At 44.0% G+C, this 23,209-nt stretch overlaps 1 protein-coding gene across 1 annotated transcript in view; it reads right to left on the bottom strand.

Annotated features, from left to right (window-relative positions):
• Positions 1-1,553: 1,553 nt before the first annotated feature.
• RASGEF1C (RasGEF domain family, member 1C) overlaps positions 1,554-23,209 on the bottom strand; it is a 26,267-nt gene continuing 4,611 nt past the window's right edge. Inside the window, 11 exon segments of the mRNA XM_010021323.1 lie at positions 1,554-1,578; positions 2,076-2,148; positions 4,183-4,306; positions 4,965-5,060; positions 10,401-10,496; positions 11,139-11,218; positions 11,310-11,412; positions 12,490-12,585; positions 16,144-16,218; positions 18,288-18,500; positions 23,184-23,209. The exon segment at positions 23,184-23,209 is cut by the window's right edge and continues 124 nt beyond it. Coding sequence (XP_010019625.1) covers positions 1,554-1,578; positions 2,076-2,148; positions 4,183-4,306; positions 4,965-5,060; positions 10,401-10,496; positions 11,139-11,218; positions 11,310-11,412; positions 12,490-12,585; positions 16,144-16,218; positions 18,288-18,500; positions 23,184-23,209 — 1,007 coding nt within the window.

Raw genomic sequence — 23,209 nt, 5'->3', positions numbered from 1 at the left:
TTCAAAGCACTACAGCCACCTGGAATCACTCTGTACTGAAATGAACTATTACCGATCGCAAAGAAAGGGTTACATCCTCCTGTTGTGGACAGAGAAAGACTGGAGCATCTGAAAAGGCCAGCATCAAGTCAGTAATAAAATGCAAAGTTCAGTATCATGTGGCATTTAGGTTTCATTTAAGCTTTCTGAAGTCTTTTCTGGGGCAGGTAGGTACAGTCCTTCCACATACAAATAGACTACTGTTAGGCCTTAGTTTTGAATCCAATATCCATATAGTTCATTATCATTTAATATATATTACAGTAGCACCTTGATTACTGTACAACTTTAAACACAAGACGTAGTCCCTACTTTGTATTATCTGTAAGGAAATGGTGAACATGGTTTAGATCCTAAAAATAAAAGAGAGAAAAATAGTTACCTGCTCATGAATGACAAATTCTTCAGTGCATTCATTCTAGTTTGAAACACTTTGTCTTCTTAAAGCATACCATGTAGTTCCCATATTCAGAGCAATTATCCCCCTCTCCCTATCCTTTTAGTATCACATTGCAGAATAAACAGTACTGAATTAATTGGAACCTGACAGAGTTTTTTCAAATGGTAACGCCGTATCTTTTTTCTTTAAGTGTGATAAAACCCTCTGAAAGATGTAACTCAGCATCAACAAAGTTAGGGAGTACTCTACATACATTAAATAGGGGTACCTTGAGTCCAGACTAATTTGCTGCTTCAGTTCAGCTTTAGATTCGGTGGTAGTGGGGGTCTTTAAGCAAAACCATCTACACTCTGCACCCTCCTCAGATCTGCCAAGATTCACAGTAAGAAAAGCGACAACAGTGGTAGGAAGAATAACTATGCAATAGTCATACTTCAGATTGTCCTCTGTTAAAACTCACGGGGTCTGTGCGACTGGCCCATGCTGCTGTGGTCTATGTGCGACATACACATGTAGGTATGAGTGAGCGATGTCGGTTTTCATCCGCTGGAAGCTTATACCTGTAGCAGCCAGTGCTTTGTTCAACAAGGCTGGGGGACTGCTAATGTAAGATTAAGTTCGTTCTTCATTCAGCAATTAACCAGATTGCTGCTGTGTCTGTGTTTGATTTAATTTTACAATCCTCAGAGGGTTTAAAGAGCTGTTGTCTGAAGCACCTGCATCTGAAATATTCATGTGTGGTTTCTGCTTTCCTTTTCACATACTTTCTGCTTCTCTTTTGCAGTACCACAGTTCTCCACGCTCCGGATTTTCTTACGTTTTCCTTCAGAGGCAAAAGTTACAGCGATCCCGACACAGTTTGGGCACAGCCACAAATAGTCTGTTTGTCCTTCCTCTCTCTGTCTCATAGTTAGAAAAGCGTCATTGTGCACACAGTTCTGTTGATTTCGGTGGATGAAGCCAGTTCATCCACCATGTCAGGCAGTCAAAAAACCCAACAAAAAACTCAAACAAACAAAAAAAGTCTAAATCCCAAACAGGCATCTTTGGAATCAGTAGTGCAAAATGTTTGCGGATTTCTTTTCCTTGACCTACTGCAATTAGCTCTTAATCTTCAAGTCTTCCCCAAAATAGTGGATCTGTAAATTTAAAACATAAGAACAATGAAAAAAAGCAAATATAAAGGTGGTGGCTGGTTTGGTTTTTTACAGCACTCTCTTCAGATTCTCGCTTACACCAAACCATTATATGTCTCTTATAGGAGGTGTAAATTGTAGGAAGATCCAGTTAACCCAGAGCATTTTTTCATCTACACCAGGCTTCTTTTGCCTGGGAACACACTGTGTAAATCATAGAATCATAGAATGGGTTGGGTTGGAAAGGACCTTAAGATCATCTAGTTCCAACCTCCCTATTATGGGCAGGGAGTGCACAAGTAGAGGGTATTTTTTAAGATGTGGATAGTTTGAGATAACAGTTAGTTTCCAGCAGTGCAAACTCAGCTCTGTAGAATAGTCTTAAATGGAAGAGACCTCTATCAGAAGTCACATTTTAAATGCCAGCATTTTACAAGCTTTGCCTATCAGTGCAGCATTTTGGAGGCACTTCAGAAATGAGTTGATAAAGTAATGGTTACCTTAAGGATTTCCACCTGTCTTTTTCCGTCTGGTTTTCCGGGCTTTCACTTTCATAGGAAGCCAGATACAAACCTGGAGAAGACAGATACGTGTTATTCCAACAGCAGCAGTACCCCCCTACCTCTCTGCGTCATTGTATGTCCTGTATTGTACCACACAGCAAGAGACACTTTAAAACTTCATGGTCTACCAGGCAGCTGGTAATCTGTAGGGCACCGAAGGTGAGCTCAAATGTCTGCCTTTGGAAAGCTGTTTGGTTAATTTTGATGGAACAGTAAAGGAGCCTGGAGTTAAAATATGTTAGCATGACCTTCTTATAACAATATTAAGCAGTTAAATGATCTCTGGTTTAGCATATAGAGATACAGGCCTATCTACTCCATTACAGCACTGCTACCAGAGTGGTATACGAACATTAAAAAAGAGATACAGTGAGAGCTGACAGCTAAACAAATAAACTTAAAAATAAGGGTATTTCCATCACTCAACACAACTTTATCTTCCTCAAGCTTTTTAAAGCTTATAGGGACACGCTACCTTAAATGGGTACAAAACACCCTCAAGGCAAGAATGAGGTACAGAAACCAGAGAAGAACCACAGTAGAAGAAAATAAGCAGGTCTTTCACAGTGCAAAACTTTGCACTGTAGGATGCATTTTATGACACCACAGTGTGCCTAGGCTGTAGAATCTCTTATGCAAAAGCTGTCGGTGCCTTAGTATCTCACTGTATTCACAGATTTTGTCTTACGTAGGCTGTGATTTGCATCCACATGCATTTCATCATTTGACCGTTGATGCTTTAATGCTGGAACCATCTCAGAATTCAACTCTGTGCTCCAATTAATTGCATTTTGACATCCAAGTGTTGTCCCACCATTCCACCACGCTGTGACAAGCATAGTGCAGCTGCATTTCACATAGCACTGTTGCAGTTCTAATACACTCTCCCACTTTTTACTCGGGACAGGTCTTTCTGCTCTGCACTTCCCCTGGGCAGCAGGGGAGGCCTCCTGTGGCTTCTGCAAAAGGCATCTCATGAAAGCACTATGAATATGGGGAAAGGAAAATCTGCAAGCAATTAGTGGGTTGAGGTCATCCTTTTTTGGTCCAGCAGCCTGAAAACGGTACTTTTATTCCCAACTTTCACTTTCTGTCCCTTTAGAGCCTAAAACAAATGCCTCCATCCTATCTCCTTCCAATACCCATTGCTTTAATCACATTAATTATTCTATTTTGGCAGTCCTTCTTAGGATTTAGGCAGGATTTTTGATGCAGTATTTTGTGTTCTGAAGCAGACTGTGAAATAAAAGCTGTCTTGGTCTGATTAACTTGGATTAGTTCAGAAAACTGCCTATGGAGTCAAGAAAAAATAAACCCAACACCAATACAGCTGATGGGAATACAGCTACAGACAATTCAGTGCGTGACAATGTACCAAGAGGCAACTGAGACAAACCAATATGAAATGACACAGTCTGACATGCTGGATACAAAATTGAAGAGGACAAATAAATAGAAAAAGACAATCAGAGAAATAACTTCAGAACAGGGGTTTTGAGGCTGCAGCTGAAAATTAATTCCTAGAGAAGATTTTCTTAAAAATTCTTTTCTGTAGATTACATTCCTCTGCTGTAGAGAAAGAGGTCAGCGGGACTGCCACCACCCTGGGCTGTGCTCACTGAAGAGATGACAGCGTTGGTTTGTGGAAGAGATTAGTTCTGGCTCCATCAATCACAGAACAAGCAGCTAAGGGACAGCTGACATTCACAGCAGTCCACAACACGGCTGGGTGGCCTCTTTTCATGATTACAAAAATAGGGCTACAATGGCAACTTTCTTATAGAGGAATTATGGACATAGTAAGTATTGCCTTATAGAGAAGTTATGGACAAAAGAAAAGCAATCAGGGAGAAGCTTCATGAACTAGAAGGTTGTATTTGCAAAACCATGGTGATAGACTGGGAGTAAAAACAAGCTGCATAACAGGGAAGCTAGGAAAGAACCAGGACTGGTCAGTGAGAGAGATCAAAGCATGGATCAGGGTATGAATGAGGACTGATGAAGAGACCTATTTTAAGTGATTAGAGACTGTAGAGAGTCTTACCATCCTCAGTGAAAATGGGCGCAGTGTGTAAGTAATGGATGATGTTTGGGTCTTGTTCAAAGGGACATTCCACTTGCTTCCATGTTATAAATTCTCCTACTTGCTTAGCCAGTTCCAGAAATTTCTGTAAACATAAAACAACATTCCACTCAGATCCAGTAAGATTATCTCACTAGAACAAGTACATCCAAGCAGAAGACTGGGATCCAGGATCTCTCATGCCAACCAGAAGGACATTAGGAGAAAAGAGCCTTTTCTGGTTTAGATGGGTACATCTTCATAGTTCATTTAAAGGGGAAAGAGAGAGGAAAGGGTGTGCTACGTTACTTCTTACAAGCCATTTCAGTTTGTACTTAAATGACAATGTATCCATGAACAAAGCTCTGGGTTACACATGTGTACTTACAAATAGAGGACTTAAACTTCGATGGAACAGGAAGGAGCAGAAACAGATATAAATTACATAAAGTAGAGTGACTCCAAGCCTCACAACTCTTTAGGCCTTCTAACAGTTCTAATTTAAGGTGGTTTATGCATTACTTACTCTCTCACAATGCCAACACTGAAGGAGCAAGTTAGAATGACCTGCTTGTAATGTTTATATAAAAAATACATATTATTTCTTTTAAAAACATTCTAGGATTGGTTTAACTTCCACACAGTCACTTGAGATCATCTGTTTTGGCATATTCAGTCTTGTTGCTCTGCACTGAAATTGGAGGCAAACAGACTCAGATAGTGCTATCAGAATGGGATAGATAAAAGCGTTTTTCAGAGCTTACTTCAAAGTTGACATGTCCGTTTGGAAGGCGATTAGCACATCCTTCATTCAAAAAATAAATGTCTTTGATCAATAGGCTGAAGAAGGGGATCACAATCTGTGAAGAGAAATGACATAAGTATTATCTTTCCAGTTCGGTATTTTCTCTGCATGAAAGAAGAACTCAATCAGGAGAGAGGAGAAAAAAAGAATTAACTTTTTGGTGTGCTACGCCCTTAAAAAGGAGTATGGTGATGGGCAAGCAAAAGGGCAGTGGGGTACAGAGACACCTTCAGCCACCAGGAGAACATACACTGAAATGAATACAAACCGAACGCAATGTTCACTGAGCAGAATAACATGGCTAAGAAAATACTAATAACCCAGTTTATCATTAACAGCATGATGACAAGTCTAGACAGCAAAGAGCAAAATAAATGGCAGAGCTCTTCCCTTCTCTGTTGGGCCTTTATAAGCAAAGATGTTGAATGCACATGTGGGAAGCAAAGAGCCAGTAGTGCCCCTAAACAAGGAAAGACAATAAGACTTGGTGATTGAGGACTTGTCTACAAACAGTTAATCAGGAGCTGTTTCATTTTCAACAGCTCCACACACAGCCACCTCTTGAGGCATATAATTTCCTTCCTGGTGCCGGATTAGTGCAACCTGCCTCTCCAAATTAACCTGCAGACAGTAGGATTGAAAATATTAAGTTAGTTGACAGGAAACTGCCAACAGTAGCCAGAGATCATTGTAGTGCTCCAAATAAGCCCTGGGCATCATCCAGGGCAAAGTAGCATATAGCAGTGATCCAAGCCTTCTCTCTAACCCATCAGTCACGTCATAATTTGCTAAGGGAAATGTCTACTTCTAGGCTGGACTCTTGAAATTATTGGAATTACTGCAAGGATAAATTTGGTGCCAGATGTTCTACAGCAAAAGACAGTAATAGCATTCCTGAAGTGCATCCCCAGCACGTCAGCAGAGACCCAGAGCGCAGGACTCCCTCTGGGACCTCACATATCACAACTCAATGGGGAAAACAGATAACACAAAGGACCAGTCCATGACAAAGCTCATCCCCAAAGCTCTTGGATTTGATATTCAAATCTGAGCATACCTACCTCTCCAGCAGCAGCACTGTGACAGAAAAAGGCCACTTAGAGGGTCTGAGCTGTAAGATCAGCAGCCACCTCTGTAAGCATATTCCTATGGCAGCAACACGTACCCACTAAGTATAAATTTAATCACCATGAACTTAAACAAAAGCACATCACATGCTAAAGAGTCCAGATGCTTCCACTGGCCTATTTGTGAACTGACTGAACTGTAGCTAGTTAAGCATACACTGAAGTGCCTTCATGGCATGGAAGACCAGCCATTGGTGCAATCCTTTAGTTAAGTATTTAATTTCATAGAACCACAGAATGGTTTGGATTGGAAGGGACCTTAAAAATCATTCAGTTCCATGGCCATGGAATGGGAAGGGACACCTTCCACTAGAGCAGGCTGCTCCAAGTCCCGTCCAACCCAGCCTTGAACACTCTGGGCAACCTGTCCAGTGCCTCACCACTCTCACAGTAGTTGTACTGTTATTCCATATAATGCTGTACATCAGCTGGAACAGGATATGAAACGGACTTAAAACAGGATTGGCAGCTGTTATTTCCCAGTCTACAGCCTTTACGATGCATCAGCAAGTGTGAGCACATCATAGATGTGAAAACACACACTGAGGCAAAGAGCCTGCAAGCTACTACCATGTCTTGCTGTGAAAATAGAAGCCGATTTCTGTTTCAGCTAAAATAGGACATGCAGTAAATGGCTCAAGATCTGCGTCTCTGCTGGCTTTCTGTGGGACAGCCATTGATACACTCCGCAAAGTCAGTGCAATAGCCATAAAAAAAGCCTGGACTGACACTCCAAGAGCCACTGGCATTATCCTGACACATCCTATTGATACAATATAGAAGTAGAAACAAAGCACAGCCTGAACCCCAAAAATGCTGAGCCCTCCTATCAGGGTGAGATAGAGCAACTTCTAGTCAAACTGAGCTGTGTGTTTCATTTTTTAGATCATCCAAACTACATCAGTCCACCTAAGGTAAAGAATACAGTCTGCATGGTTTATTTCCTACCAAAACTGATGCTAACTCTGTAGCCAGTGTGATCTTACAAGGTGGAAAGATATAGAGAGCTGGAGCCAGGCACTGATCCCCAGCAAGACATTATTGCCAGGTTCTGTCCACCTTGTTTTTTGCAGGCAGATGTGAACTTGTTCTGCCTGGGAGCTAAATCACCATCGTTAGTCATACTAAACATAATCAAGAAGCCTTGCTGAGAGGGAAGGTATATGCATGTGGGCTCATTGCCATGCTACAAAGCCACCAGTCAGCTCAGAGCACGGGCAGAGCTTGTTCTCATCTGCATCTAAAAGGCGTCAAAGACGTACCCTAGGATACCAATTCCCTCCACATTGCCAGGAGATCTCTGTCTTTAGTCACCATTTATTTTCCCAATAAAAATATATATTACCCTGTATGTTTTGTTTTCCAAATTTCTGTAGGAAAAGCAGCAAAGTGGGTATCGTTAGACACTAGTGTTGGCTTCAATCCAGGCACTTTGCTAGCATAAAATCTGGGTTAGTGCCAGAAACTCGGATTTCACTCCCTTTTGATTCCCCCCTCCCTGTGCCATCCAACCCACCCACATGCTGAAGGACAATTGCCTCCTGCAGAAAGAAGAAAGCTAATGAGATCAGGCATGTTCTTGCTCCAAGGCACCAGACGGCAACAACACACAGTACCGCACTGTACATACTCCCATCATTTCAAAGCCAGAGACATGCCATTAGCACAATGCAGGGTTTCCCAGTGGAATGACTTAATTTTGGAGGTGGCATAGGTCAGCTGACTGCACGGATAAAACCAGGCTTAGCTCCTAACAAGTACACCCCTCTGAATTCTGCATGAAACATCAGCCCTTCTTCATTACCAGTTCTCTCACCCTGCACTTCGGCAGGTTTACTTCTGCCACCGTACCGCATCTCTCCGCTTTGAGAGCTGCCCTGCCATGCCTTTTGCCAAGCCTGCTCCTGGAGAAGTAAGGAGTAGTTGTAACTATGCTGTTTACACACTGAGAGAAGGGCTGGATGTGAACAGTGCAGACTGGGGTCAGGGAATCCTCCATGAGCATACGGAGATCTTTCTCCTACAACCTGAGCTGCAGTCTCACACGAGCACCCTGAGGATGAGGATGGAGCGAGTGATGAAATCAGGCACCGCTCTTTGTGCCTGAAGGCTGATGTCACACGGGGGATTCGGGTGAGATGTGTGCACAGAGAAGGAGGAGGGAGGGTGTCCCAGGTCACTGGCTCACCCCATCTCCCGTTAAGGATGTAATTTAGCCTCTGAGCTGTGTTTCTGTTCAAGTGCTGTGCAAAACTCAGCAGCCAAGACAGCGGCCCCAAGGGGAGCAGAAAATAACAAGTCTGCCAGTTAAACATCAGCTCCTCCGAGCCCACAGGCAGTTTTTCTTCCTGTGGGACATAACCCACTGCTTAGTCTGTTGGTCTGTGACAAGAGCACTCCCTCCCCTTCTCAAGCAGATGAACTGAACCCTGACGCCTCTATCTGTGCTTCTGGGGTGGCCACTTGTTGAGAAGAGGGGTGGAGGAGACTGGGATCTCAAACCCTTTGTAAGCACAACTCGGTCTGAAGATAAATCTTCCTTCAGAGTGAGCTTTGTTACATGTTTGCCAAGAAACAACATTTTCTATCAAAAAAGCTATCATGTTCTTCCAGTCTTATTCAAACTCACTAAAACAGATAACTGATCATCTGGCTTACAAAAAGAAACAAACCTCCTCAATTCCTACAGCAAGAATTACATGATCTGCTGTATCTGACATTTTAAAATACCCACTGTGAGCAGCTACCAAATCATATGCTTGAGCATTTTCTTGAACTGATGTTATCTACGCAAGGGAAATAGAATATGGGCTTTTTCTTACATAAAGTAGATTCCTTTCAATGTAATAACCTCTCTGTTCTCAGTCTTAACCAGCTAGGGGTACAGATATGATGGAGATTGATAACTTCCACAGGAAATTAAGTCAAACAATAAAGCAACTGGTTTGAATATATATGATGGTTGTAGAAGAACTAAACTGCAGAAGCATCTCAGACTGACAGATTCTCACTGCACTGTGAGAGTTAAAAGAATTTCTCTGCCAGCCACAAACATCCATCTCTTCTTTGCACAGAGAAGTGCTTTTCAGACCAACTCAGCACTCTCCCATCGCAGCTGAGTCAGCCTGCGACCAGATGCTGATCTCATTTCACTGTAAATGCCGTGAGATTCCATTAGCTTCAGCAGATTTACATCAAATTTACAGGGGTGTGAGATTAGCATCTGGCCTGGCTCCTCTGGTGAACGAATACTAAATTACATATTATGCTGTTTCATGTGGTATCTACTTCACCTTAGCCATGCTCTGCACAGAGATCACCCATTTATGACTATGTGCAATTGCAATGTTAAAAACAAACCCTCTTTCATAAAACAACAACAGAAAAGTGAATGGAGAAATAAGAAAATTAACAAGAAACACATTGGGTCACAAATTGGGAGGATCCTGCACTAACATCTCGTCAACCTGATCTTTGCAGCATCAGTGACATCTCAGAAAGCTACAAATCTGATCAAACACTTCAATTCTTGCTCATCGAGATGGCAGCAAGAACCAACTGAAATGAAAATTCACAAGGGACAGCATCTCACCCCAAATTTGCTGCAGTGGATTCAGACTAGACCGCAGGAATTGTGGTAAGTCAGTCATCTTTCCCCAATGTAAATGGAGAACCACCTCATCTCGCAGAGCTGTGCCCTTTGCTCTCTATCTCAAATCACAGGCTGCACAATAGGGGCTTGTCTGCACAGGGGCCTGGCTGGCAGAGCTGTAACAATGGACCCACCTGGGCTGGCAGGGTGATGCTCCATACCAAAATAAAAGTCATTTTAGTTTGGAATACCTGTTCCATCAGGTTTTTTAGTCTCACCTATGTGTATTTCCCAGGGGTATATTGATTCAAGGCCAGGGCTTGGAGCAACCTGGTCTAGTGGATGGTGTTCCTGCCTGTGGCAGGGGACTGGAACTAGACGGTCCCTTCCAACCCAAACCATCCTGTGATTCTGTGCTGGCAACAGTTGTCCATAGTGTGTCCTGCCCTCTTTTGCTCCCCAATGTCTGAAAGCAAGTCCACAAAAGCCTTATGATCTATTTCAGACTCCTTTCAGCCACAGATTTACATTTCCAACTTCATTTAGCAGTGCACAAGCCTTGCATTGGTGACCCATGGAAAGGAGGAGAGCATCTGCATTGAGTCTCTGAGCCACTGAGTCTCCGCTGCAACGCACACCATCCATTTGGAGATAAATGGGATGTGGTCTCACCTACCTTCTCCCTGTTGCTGTGTGCAGTGAGGGATCTGTGAGCAGCCCCCCGCAGTGCTGTTCTGTAGTTATAGAAGTTACCGGTAGGGTCCATCTGGTGCTGGATACAGGAAAGAAAAAACATTGGTTAGAAAGTGACATGGGTCCTCTGAAGAGAAATACATCCTCAGTTGTAGCAAAGCCTGAGCAGAGCCTAGCCTACATATACCCATATACCCCTACATAACCCCATATACACACCCATGAACCAAAGATACAAGGAGACATCTACACATCGTGGCTGTTTGTACCTTTGATTTTTCTACTAACAGCTTACTAAGTTTTTACATGAAGAATAAGGACTGCTCATCGTATATGTGCCAAATCCTGTAATCCCCAATACAAAAACAACCTTGGGCCTTGTTCACTCAACATCCATGGTATAGCTGGGGAGCTTCACACTCAGCATTGCGCTCACGGCCAAACAAAACTGGCATCAGTGGAAGCACTATGGCTTGCAAGTAGTCTCATATTTTAGTTTTGGTTTTCCTCCTATTTGAGTGCTCTGATTCCCCTCCAGGTACCAGCAGCTTCACACCTTCCTCACTACTACATCTGGGAAACTCCAGCCACAATCTGGCCCTCTGCTTATGAAACATATCTGCAAACATCTCATACTGGGATAACAATGTGAAAATTCACAAGCGAAAGCCCAGGATAAAATTCAAGCAGTGTATCAGCATGTTTGGGTTTGGTTTTTTACCTCAAGAATGAAAAATTTGGCTGTTTTCACTTTTGACCAAGTCTTCTTTAGCCTGGAAACTGGACTCATGTTCATTCCAGCTATGAGAGAGAAAGAAGAAAAGAGAGCCGTGGATAAGAGTTGGGTTTCCTTTTCCATCTCTGACAGCTGATTGTTAGAAGCTGTACTTACAAATGATTGCCATCAGTGAATTAAAATTCCCAATGTTAAAGCACTCTCGGGCAACATCAATGAAGAATTCAATGACTTGTGCTCGCTGTTTCTTTTTTGCAGGCTGCAAGTTAAAATAAACAAGTATCTGCAATCAGCATATGCAGAATTGGAGCGCGTCTTAGGCATTTGTTCCATACATAGCATGGGTCCATCCACGCACAGCTTGGGCCATCTGCTATCAGTCCCTGGCCCCGTTGCTGTTCCAGCAACCCAGTGGATGCTGGTGACTGGCAGTCTCTAAAATCAAAGCTTTCATTGCAGTGACACAGAAGAAATTCACAGCAATTCCCTGGCTTGCCTCAGTTAATGTCTTAGAACTGGAACAGCAGCCAAAACAGCCCTGAAGCAGTGGCTCAGCTCCCTGCTGGCCTCAGTGAGCACATCAGCACAGACTTCCCTAAAGGCAGGATTTCACACCCATGTAACAGCAGCATCTTTGTCCCAGAAAGACTTTGTTTCACTGCATTAATCCCTATCTCCTCTTCTGGCCCTTTCAGCAACACCGCCAGGCCAAACGGTAGCTTGCATTTTAAATACACGTTTGTATTGGACTGGAATCACCCCACCTTTTCCAAAGATGATCTTCAAATGGTAACGTGTTTGAGTCTAGGCTGTTTATACTACAGCCATTCCTCCCTTCTGCACCCTTTTCAAAGGAGAAAACATTCATTTCATTTTGAGGGGCCAAGTTAAACAAACTAAAACCACTACCAAGTTAAAAAATGACTAGAGACAGTAATGGGCAGCAGGACAAAGAGCTGTGCAATGGGAATTCACACACGCAGCAGGGCTTTGGGATGCCTGATAACAAATACTGCTCCACTAGAATCTTTCCCAGCAAAAATCGCACAGGGTAATTTAAGGCATTTTTTACTCTCTTTTTCCCTGCAGGGTTCATTATTCCACACTGTGCTCCTACTATGTCAATGAGCAGTGTATCCCCTGTGTGTCGCCAGCTCTGTTTTGCAATATGTTTGTCATTTATCAGGTTGCTTCTGCGACTGCACTATTTCTAAAGCTTGCCATCAGCTGCTGAGCTAGGTCAGAAGAAACAAATCCCCAGGTTTTCTTGTTAATGTAGAATCTCAAACCGGTACATCAGGCATGTGGTAAAACATGCCACATGCTTTTGACTTACCATGCAGATTTCTGTGGCTACAAGATAGCAGAGTCTGTTGAACCATTTCACATAGGCCTCCAGGTTACTCGTCTTTTTCTGTTCACTGAAACAAGTCTGGGAGGGAAAAAATACACAGAAAGACATATAACTGTGTTCCAGTCAGCTGATCACCAAGGTAAATACTGCACAAAGGTAGTTAATGGCCACATCTCTCTCATGCACGTGGAAGACTGTGCATTAAGAGCCCCTTTCAAAAAGGTAGTGGGTAGGTGAGTGGCTGGAAGATGCACAGGGTCTAGCTGAGTGTGTCACACAATTCACACCAGCGTACAGAAATAGCCCCATTTCACCTGCAGCAAGTGTTCACTTGCACACAGTCTGCACTGGCCCTTGTTCCCTGGGATATTAACAGCCAGGGCATTGCAGGGTTCAGACAGCAACAAGAATGTGCAGAAAAAAGTAAGACAAGCAGAGTCTTCTACAGCACGCTCTGCTTGTGGCTTTGATTGCAGGAGTTCCTTCACTTCAGTAAACGCCATCACCCACAGCCCTTTTCTGGAGAGCAGAGCCCGTAATTTAGTGAACAAGAGATAACACGGTTCTAGTCGCTTCTTTATGGAAATGAAAATATTTCCCTTACTGAGTTTTCAGGATAACAGGCTCTCCAGCAACCGGCTCTGTCTTGATGGCTGCTCTTGAACAGGTCACTTACATGCCAGAGATACTTCACTCATAAGAGCCATTACAAGAAGCACATTTTTCACTCTTTTTTTTAGATGAAAACTTAACATAAGTTCCCGTAGCCAATACAGGCAGTGGGAGCAGATACGTAGATGAACTCTTCCAATTCCTTTAACATCAACGGGTAATTTGACTTCAGCGGAGTGATAAGGCAATTCACACAGCATGAAGATGTTGCTTGGGATTATAAGAATTCAAGCCCTTTTCCCAGCCCTAAATCCTTACCCTGTCCATTTAGGAGCCACGGCTCTCTGGAGCTCGTGTGATTTGTTTGAACATTCATTAACATCCACTAGAGGGTATCAGAGAATACCCATTTTTTGGTTTATTACGATGGTAATTTCCCAGAGCTACCATAAATAGATGCCACTACAAAGAAAATCACAGCGCATAAACACAGATCCATGAATGTCAATGGGATTACCTGTGTTATGTAAGTGACCTTAAGAAATGGGGCTTAGTATGATTCCCAGTGTAATCCGAAGTAGGAAAATATTCACCTGTGATTCTACATACAGGCATGTTTAGAAACAGAAATGACAGCACCATGCTATGGAGCACATCTCAACAAGCCTGAAATTCCAGCCACCTTACAAGTAGACTACACATACAATAAAAATACGTATTTTAAAAGCATTTCCAAAGTAAATATCAGTAAGCAGCATATAAATATCAAGCAAAACAGAGGAAACCCAAAGCAGCCCCATAGCAGTTGCTCTTCATGTGCTCTGTGGTATTTCTTGTTCCCTGCTATAGCAAGAAGTACATGAAACATAGGCTTTGTTCTAAATATGGTATTTACATCTCTACACTGCTGTCCCGTGCCAGGGCATAAGAACCACAGCTAATACCACAAAACCTGTGAAAAATGTGCAACAGTTAAAGCTGAAGCAGACTGCTTTTTAAAGGTTAAGCTTTATAAATGGCAATGATATTTAGCACCTCCCTAGCCTCTTCCATCTGCAGCTCACACCGCTTGATAAACATTCAGAAGCGAAGCCTTTTGAAGCCCTCGTGCACGAAAGATGTTTAATATGATCTCCAGCTGGAGGGAATTCAAACCAGAACCAATTCCCTCTTCCTGGGTCGGGGAATGACATGTCACTTCACATAAGGTTTGTGCCTCTATATACAATGATCTGCCATGTCCCACATGATCCCTTGGCTATGCCTTATGCCTGTGTGGAGGCTCTTCTAAATCATCACTTGGACCTCTGGTCAGTCCAGGCAAAGAGCAGAGAGAAACTCCAGACCACCCCTGCTTTCCTCAGCCCTGCTCACTTAAAGCCCACCAGTTTGTTAGTGCCATGCCTTGTGTGAAAACGTAATGGCAGTTTTGCTTTACTAAGTCAATCCTCCCGGGGGAAGACATTGCCTTGAACTTAAAGGCAACGCCATGGTGCATCCCTGCTTTGTGCCTGTTATTTTCTCTGTTATTATGCACTTCATTGAAGTCACAGAAATGCTACTGGGCAGCACTTCAGTGCTCAGATTTGCATCTGAAGAACATGCATAACTGTCAAATAGCTCGTCATAGGCTGTCAAGATGATTTGCTTGGACTCCCCATCCCACCATTATTTTCAGGCTCTCTGCTTCTCATTCTAATCCTTCCTGTCCACCTCAGCTGATGGTGCTTTATGTTTACCCTGTAACCTCAATTTCTCTCCACACCTTGGTGGTATTCTGTGTCGGCTTTGCCTTTGAAATTCCAGATACAGCTACAGGCACTGTGCATACGTTAGTTTATTACTGAACATTTCCTTCTTCCTCTTAGCATCCCTTCACCTCCATGGCTTTATGCAATTTCATTTCACTCACTGCTGCCTCCTTCCCACTCCTCCAAAATTCACTCAAATTTCATGCCTTGATTTGATCTCTTTCATTTTACTTCACAACAGATACGACAATTGTTCATTTTCAGTCTTGTCCCTCATCTTTGCAGCAGGTTGTTCAAATCTCACTGTGGCTGGTTTGGTATTTGATGTTTCTGACACACCTTTTCTCCCTTGGGATTCCTCCCTAAAGGATGTGATCAATGCTCAGAATACTTGAAACACCATTTCTTCCCACTTCCCTCTCCCTGAAACCAACTGCAGAATCTCTGTAACTCCAGTAAGAGAAAGAGCCTTATGGCGCACTTCTTATCCATCCATCCATCCATCCATCCATCCATCCCCCTTACAAGCTATTTTGGTGTTCACTGAGCAGCACTATAAACAGAGGTCTTCGCATTATGCTGAGCATCCAGTGATGAAATTCTGCTGCGTATCTTTGATCTCAGTGGGAGCCCATATGCAGTTCAGGGGAAGAATTTTCCACCCTCTTCCTTTGCTGGTAGTATGTGAAATCACAGACTCTCCCTCTCCAGCCAGGAAGTCTCTTTCCTTAGTGAGGCACTCACTGAAAGGCTGCTTCAAACTCCACTGGAATCAGTGGAAAGACTCCAACTGGCTTCCACGGACATTGGATGCAGCCCTGATCAGGCACTCCATTCCCTGCGGTGCTTTGGGTTAAAAGCTATTGTGTAGACACAGAAGAGTACGTTGATTCATGATGCACTGAGTCACGACTGTGGTGTCTGGGCACACACTATGGGCGTTACATCACGTCCAGAGCCTTTACGCCTTCAACACTGGGAACAGACATTCCCTGGTTGTGTACAGCCACAAGCCATCTGCCCTGAACAAAGCAGGTTAGGAGGAACAAGCCAAAAGCAGAACATCAGGTTGCTGGCCAGTCTCGGGCTGGGACATACTCTCACCAGGAAGGAATGGCAATGACCTGCTGGTGTGAGCTCTATAGATCCCATCCTTACCATGAAAATATACGTTGTCAGTTGCCCTGGCCCTGCTCTTGTGGATCTCATCACATCAGTTCATCTGGAACAAACAGTGATCACAGGAGACACTTTGCATGCACAGAAATCATACCTTGGTGCCATCCAGAGGGTCTTTATGAACAAATGCCTGCACGAACTCCTCAGGTCCAATGTGACTTAGCCTTTCCTATTAGAGAGGGGGGAAAGAAAGGGAGGAAGAAATAAGAAAGCACCCCAGAATCTCTTCTGTTTCTCTTGGTAAGACTTCCTTCCCTCTGTCAGCTCTGAATGGTGTTACTGAACTGGTAAACAGCCAACTAGCACCAGACATTAAAATTCATAAGGACAATTAGAGTTATTTCAGCAGAAAGAAGAAAATGAGAAGAAATACGTATCATTACTGACGAGCCACACTAAGAGCCCCCTCCACTGAACAGAGAGGAAGGGGCTGGATGCTCAGGGCTCCATCTGTGAGCCAGCAGAGCTCGGTCCAGTGCTTAGCGCTGCCACACAGACCTGCTGTGGTCCAGTGTTACCCAATAGCCTTGTTTCTCAGCTGTTAAAACAGCAGTAATGCTGTTAACCGGTAACTACAGCAATCTGTACACAGTGCTCTGACCCTGCCTCACAACCTGCTGATGCTCAGGAGATGCCCTGGGCTGCTGGCTCTGTACCATAGGAGAAAGCAGGAGCTGAAGACACATGTGCTCACATAAAAGGCTTTGCTCACAACGCAGCGTCCCAGGCATTAACCAAAACAAGTGCAAATAAAGCATGCAGATCTCTTAGTAAAAGACAGCCCATGCCCGTCAGCTCCTGAAGAAACCTGACAGTTCCAGCCACACACTGGCCTTCTTACAATTCCCTTAAACATGTTTATTAGGAAAAATCAGTAGGTTGTAGGCCACAAAGGCATTTCAGAGGAGGTGTTCTGGAGTTCCTACCACCCAAACTTGGGACACTCAAGCAGCAATAAATGATAACTTTGCTTAAGTGAAGATTTTATGGCTACCCCTGTGCTATTTCTCCTGACTTCTCACCTTGCCACTGATAATTGTATAGGACTCTTACCAACAAATAACTGTTACTAATAGCAAATAATTCTTACTAACAAATAAGCATCAGTTTCAGTGCAGAGCAGTTGGTGTATCAGATACAGTAAGTGAAAGAGGAGGTGGAGAGCATTGATTACAGCACAGTGGGGTGAAAACCGCCAGCTGCATCAGTTTTAAAGTGCAGTGGTGCTCCACTTACAGGGAATATCCCTTTGGGAGACAGTTGTACTGTGGAGGGGAAAAAAGGCAAGAAAACTCCAGGCAAAAGGACTTCTGCTCTTTGGCTTAAGTTGTACTAAAGCAAAGGAAGCCAAAGTTGCATGTTCTGAAAACTAATCAAGGTGAGAAAACAATCCTAAATTTGGGGTTTCTGAACTATTCCGCTTCTTGATAAAGAGAGTATCAGCTACCTTCAGAATTCCCAAGGCTAACTCCATGTCCAATCCACAGTCCAGTTCATAGTTTGTTTTTCCAGCCTTCCTCTCGGGGATGAACAGTGTCTACAGGAGGACAGGCAGCAAGGAATCATTACAGCATCAAGAGCTCTGCAGATGGCAGCAATGTTTTATGCTCTTCTGCGAACATCCAGGAGGTCTACATGGAGGACCTGAACCTGGGAGAAGGGTGTGTGAGACAACAGTCTGCCCAGGATCTTGGTACTGCAATTGGAGCGATTACCATCAAAAGCCTGGATTGCAGTCAATGAGGGAAACAGCAGGGCTTCGTGTGGGTGTATTTGGACATCCTTGTATGTCCATGAACAAAGTCCCAAAGGGAAGAATGAAAAACACATCAGACAACTCGGATGCTTTGTGTATCTGTAGGAACGGATTTGAGCCATTAAAAAATTCTTCCAAATTAACAGAAGGGCTCATGACCAGCCATTTCAATAGCACCCTCAGGCTGTGGGGCTCAGAGCACTTACAGAAGTGAGAACCCTTTGAGCTTCCTGGGACTATGATTTGCATTTCCCAAACAAGCAAGCTGAAAAAGTAAAGTGACAGTCCCAGGATGCACAGGAACACTCTGATCTATAGCTTGCTTCCCAAGCATCACTTAACCTGTCAAACCCTGCCTCCTGCTGCAGTGCTGATCCAGCACGGGATGTACAGACCTCTTTTGGTTATGTCTGGAATACTTAGCAGCTGATGGCTTAAAGTCCTATCTCTGACTGCAGAAGTTGGGAACCCTTCCCACTCACCAGCTCCACATGTGTCAGCTGCTGAGCCAGAGTGTAGGGGTCACTGCAGACGCTCAGGATTTCTCTCTGAATTGATGGAGGTTTACTTTTAAAGGCAACCAGCTTATCAGAGACAGCAGCACTGATCTTGACAATCCCTTCTTGCCCGTGGCTGAGGGTTGCAAGCTTCTGGTTCAGGGTTTGCAAAAGCTGATTCATCTTCTTCCAGTAGGCCTGTAGAGAAAGGGAGAGAAAGAAACATAAACCACCCAAAAAACCTTGACAAAGGAGTGGTTTTATGCTGAATTTTCCCTTCTGCAACATACCCCTCAGCCAGCAACAGGTTACTGTTTTATTTTCAACAAGCCTATTTCAGAATAACCAGTTGGCTTAATTACAGTTCTGTGCTCTGGACCACAGAAACAGACTGCAGTCAAGAGGAAGAGGCAGGCAGGACTGATGGGTTGGGCTGGCACTGATACTCATGTATTCCTGCCAACATCAGGATCAGAGAAGAGGTAATACTACAACATGAGTTACTGCAGCTTTCTGGAGTGCAGCAGCATTTGGTACCTACCCCTTTATGTCAGCTACATGTGGCCAAGAATTCTACTTGTTAATAGTGCCTGGTCAACTCTTATTTATTAGGAATAAGAATTGTTTCTAACACTATTCTCTCCATCCTTTTGAGCAGAAAGCAGCAGAAGCATGCTGCTACTTGCTACCCACTTGGAGTGCTCTGAGCATCATGCAGCTTTGAGTATTTAATATCCAAAATGTTAATTGCTCTTGAAGGAAGCTCATATCGTATTCCAAGCACAGCCATGTGCTCAGCAGGATAATCACTACTAAGTTGCCCAGGTTGTTCTCAGAGCTGGAGCAGCTCTTTACAAACAATGAGTGAAGCCGCTGGCCTTGGAGGATGGGCAGAAAGAAATGAAGAAATGGCTTCAACTCTTCATGACTGACAGATGCAGACATCATAAAACTGAGATAACTGAGAGAACTCGTGGATGGGCTCTGAAGACAAGGATTAATTGGAAATGCCCTTGGGCAACAGCCTCTCGTGGAGCACGAGGTTGTAACCTGCTGAGGAACATGGCCTCGTGGGCTGTCCCAGCCAGAGAAAGGAGCATCAGGCATGGGTGCAATGAGTGCTTGCTCAATTTCAGGCAGCACGGTCACTTGGGAAAAGAGTTTGCAGGTTGGTCCAGCTGAGCAGCTCCTCTTCCAGCACGAAGACACACAGTGGACACATCCTCTGCCTGCTCACAAGTGGAGTAACTCCTCGCTCCCCATCCAAACAGAATTTAGTAACGTCAAGGTGCCAGTACTATCAGTTTGTAATCCATCAGTGCGAAACCAGAGCTGGCAAGGAGCCCTCTTCTGTTACAGCTGTAGTGTGCAGCAGATGTATACCCTGGCACCCTCCACATAGTCCTCATCATCACAACAGGGACTTGGCCGGACTGTGCCTTTCCACAAGACCAACACACGCCTGTGTCACATCTCAAGTTGGATGCAGCCCAAGCGAAGTCTTGGGAAGTACTCCTGAATCCCATGGATTAGATCCAGCCTTCATCGTCTTTGGAGTTTTGTAGGCTGTGGATAGTCTTCAGTGTCAGGCACTGTCAACACACAGGTTTAGGTGCTCAAGGTACCAGAAGCCAGAGTCAGTGCTCTTCTCAGCTACAAAGGATCCCATCTGCACACTGGAAGTAGCATCTCCTGCTCCTTCACAGTGAAGAATAACATGCTTATGTCTACCCTGTTTCCGTAACAGTCTGAGGCTGGAAACCTTTAGAACATCCCAAGTGCTTCAACTTCTGCTGCAACACTAACTTTCATACAGCTGTTCTAGCAGAAGGTTTCACATTGCTGAGGAACTTCTCATTTCACTCATGGAAGATGCTCTCTGGAGCTGGGCTGGAACATGGACCACATAAGCAGGATGTAGTCAGGCCTTTTTGCAAAACAGATCTTCTAAGTCTGAAGTGAAGCAAGTACCTAGAAGGTAGAAGGGACCTTTCCAGGAGAATTACAACACGTGTTCTATTTGGAAGCAAATCACACAGGAGGAGTGAAAATTGAGTGAGACACATGTAAAAATAAATAACTGAAATAATCTTCTGAACATAAAAAGACATTCTCTCAGTTCTTGTCTGTTCCTGATGTGTCCTAGCTCCAAGGAAGAGAGTCCCCCTGCCTTCTTCATGGAAATCCTCAAACAGATGGTCACACTTCTGATTTACAAAGACTCTCCTGGACCCAAACTACTGACCACCATCTAAATATTTCTCTGCTTTACATCCAGGTGTGTTTGCAAACCTCAGCACAGCTTATGAAGCTCTATGAACAGAATGTTGTTTTTTAGTGGAAACTCAAATAGTGAGAGGTTTGGTATTTTGTGAACATATTTTGTAAATCTGGGGGTGGGGGAAGCAGGCATAGAACTGAAATCCAAGTTTTCTACTGAACATAAAACATTTGGCTAAACCCCTTTTAGCTGAAAACCCAGTTCTCTTTCAAAAAGGAGTTTGGATGAGAAATCTCGGACCAGCCACGTCTGTGCAATATCAAATTCCTCACTGGATGAAAAGCCAAAAAGCAGCATAAAATTGCCTGAAAGACACGCATCTCAGCCAGTCTTTCAATAAATTCTTATCAAGACAGCTAGTTTCACCTAGTTTTGTAGAAGATTTGGCACAAAAATATAGCTATAGGCAACACAAACAAAGACTCAGGTGAGCTGAACACCTAATAAAGAATGAAATAAGAGACACTTAATAGACACAGAAAGAAATTACAGCTCTTGAAGAGACTCACTAAAAGTCAGTCGGGTGCACCCTTGCCTAGAAAGCTTTTCTGTGCATGTTGAGGGAGAAATGGGAACAACCCAATCCTGCTTTTGCCCTTTTAAAAGCATTTCCTGCCTTTTTTAAGCTATTATCACTAAGCGAAAACAACATTGTTCATTACCTTCAACATGCTGGTAATTATCTTGCCACCAAGTGACCCCCCATTGTACAGGGGCTGCATGCTGGACTCTATCAACCGATTTCACTTCAGTGCCACATTAACAGTCAAAAGCAGCATACTACTGTTTCATATTTAAAGAAAATGCTTCATTCTGAAGTGGGGAAGTTGCTCTGAAGACAGCAGGCCTCCGCAGGTGGCTTGGGAGCTCAAATTTTAATTACAATTTCCAACTCTAAATGCAAATCACAGCACTTACTAAGAAATGCTTCTCAGCATGGACCCCTTTATACCCACATCACAGAGCCTTCAGAAACTGGACTCCACAAAGGACAGGAGAATACACTGCAGGGGGAAAAATCCTGCATTGACCTACATGGACTAGATGACCTCACAAATCTTTCAGTCTTTAATTTCTGTGATTCACAATGGGAACAACTTCCTTCCCAACAACTAACAGGCATCACTGCTCTTTTGTGCTGTCCCTTAAAAAGAGGGCGATTTGCATTTGTAGGATATGAGCTGTTTCTTGAATTAATTATTGATTTTGCTGAGGCATAATCACTTGCAATTACAGGGCCTAGAAATATTTGAACAACAATGATTTGAACCTAATGTAGTCTGAGGCCCCTCAGGGCACCCATAAGCACTGGTACACAGCTATGCACACTCCAGAGCAAAGGTGGGCAGCGCTTGCTCAGGTTAGGCAAAGAAACTACCACTTTGTATGCAAACAGTTGATTTTTGGCGTTTATGGCTCTTCACCAGGGCAGCTACTGCTTTGAAAGGGAACCTGTAATGCCCCCGTTCTCTGCCCTTTTGGGCTGTTTCCTTCTTTCCAGTGGACACGATCTTGGTGGGGCTGCATGGCTTGCTCTCACTTCAGATGCTGAAGGGCTGCAAGGCACCTTTTTGATGGTTGGCAGGAGCTAGTTCATTGCCTCTTCCCCTTGAGGAAGAAGTTTTACTGCTCTGGTCAGTGTAATTGAGGCCACCTCATCTCTTTCCGAAAGTCCTTTGTGTTCCCTTCACCCACATCCAGGCATCACACAGCTTCCCCTTCTCTCCCATGGACTGGCCAGCCCATCCAGCTGCTCCACGCCAGCCTACAGCCACCCCAAAGTGCCAGCCCTGATGCCAGCCCAGCCTAAGAGCAGCTGCTTCCACTTCTCTCCTGTTTCATGTGGGTAGAAAGGTCCAATTTCATTTCCGTTCTGCTGCAACTCTAATTCCTTCCCTCTTCTCCCCACCCTGCTCTTTCTCAGCCTCACGGGTATGTGCTTTTTGGTCTACTGCATTGCACCCATCTGTGGCCTGAAGCCAGGCCTTGATGTAGGCAATGGAACTTAATTCTTCCACATCTCCTGGTTAACCTAAAAGTAATTAGAGACTCCCTATGTACTATTTGTCCTTATTATTTTGATGGGCTTTGGGTGGTATTTTTTGATGTTTCTCAATTCATTTATGGGATTCACCCACCTGAACTTGCAAGCAGGTCTCCCAGAGACTCCATTCACTGTGTCCTCCTCTGCCACACACGTGGCTCCCACATTTGAACACCAAGACCATACAGCAATCTAGACTGAGTTTCTGCCCAGCAGGCCACACACTGCTGTCTCCTGCCATCTTCATGCACCCACAGAAGCTACATGTCCATAAATATGTTTTCTCCTTTGAATGTAAGCACTGTCCCTTCCTACATCACCATCTCAGCTAAACAGGCTGGATGCCACAGGATCCTATAGGGGATCTGATGGGTATTCCAGTGGCATTAGTCAACCTGTGTCACTGCCACAGCAGCACCTACACTGAGAGATGTGGCGTTCAGAGAAGCTGAACAACACTCAGAGTATCCAGGAAGAGGCACGCAACAGGTTTGGCAAAGGAAGAAAAGGAGGAAGCAAGTGGGAAAATGAATTTAACATCCCATGACAACCTCACCTCATCACACGGGGCTATCCTGTGAA

The sequence above is a fragment of the Nestor notabilis genome, unplaced genomic scaffold (assembly GCF_000696875.1).
Source record: "Nestor notabilis isolate BGI_N333 unplaced genomic scaffold, ASM69687v1 scaffold8069, whole genome shotgun sequence".
NCBI classification, from domain to species: Eukaryota; Metazoa; Chordata; class Aves; order Psittaciformes; family Psittacidae; genus Nestor; species Nestor notabilis.
Note: the sequence above shows the minus strand (reverse complement) of the source record. Positions and strands in the feature narration are given on the sequence as shown.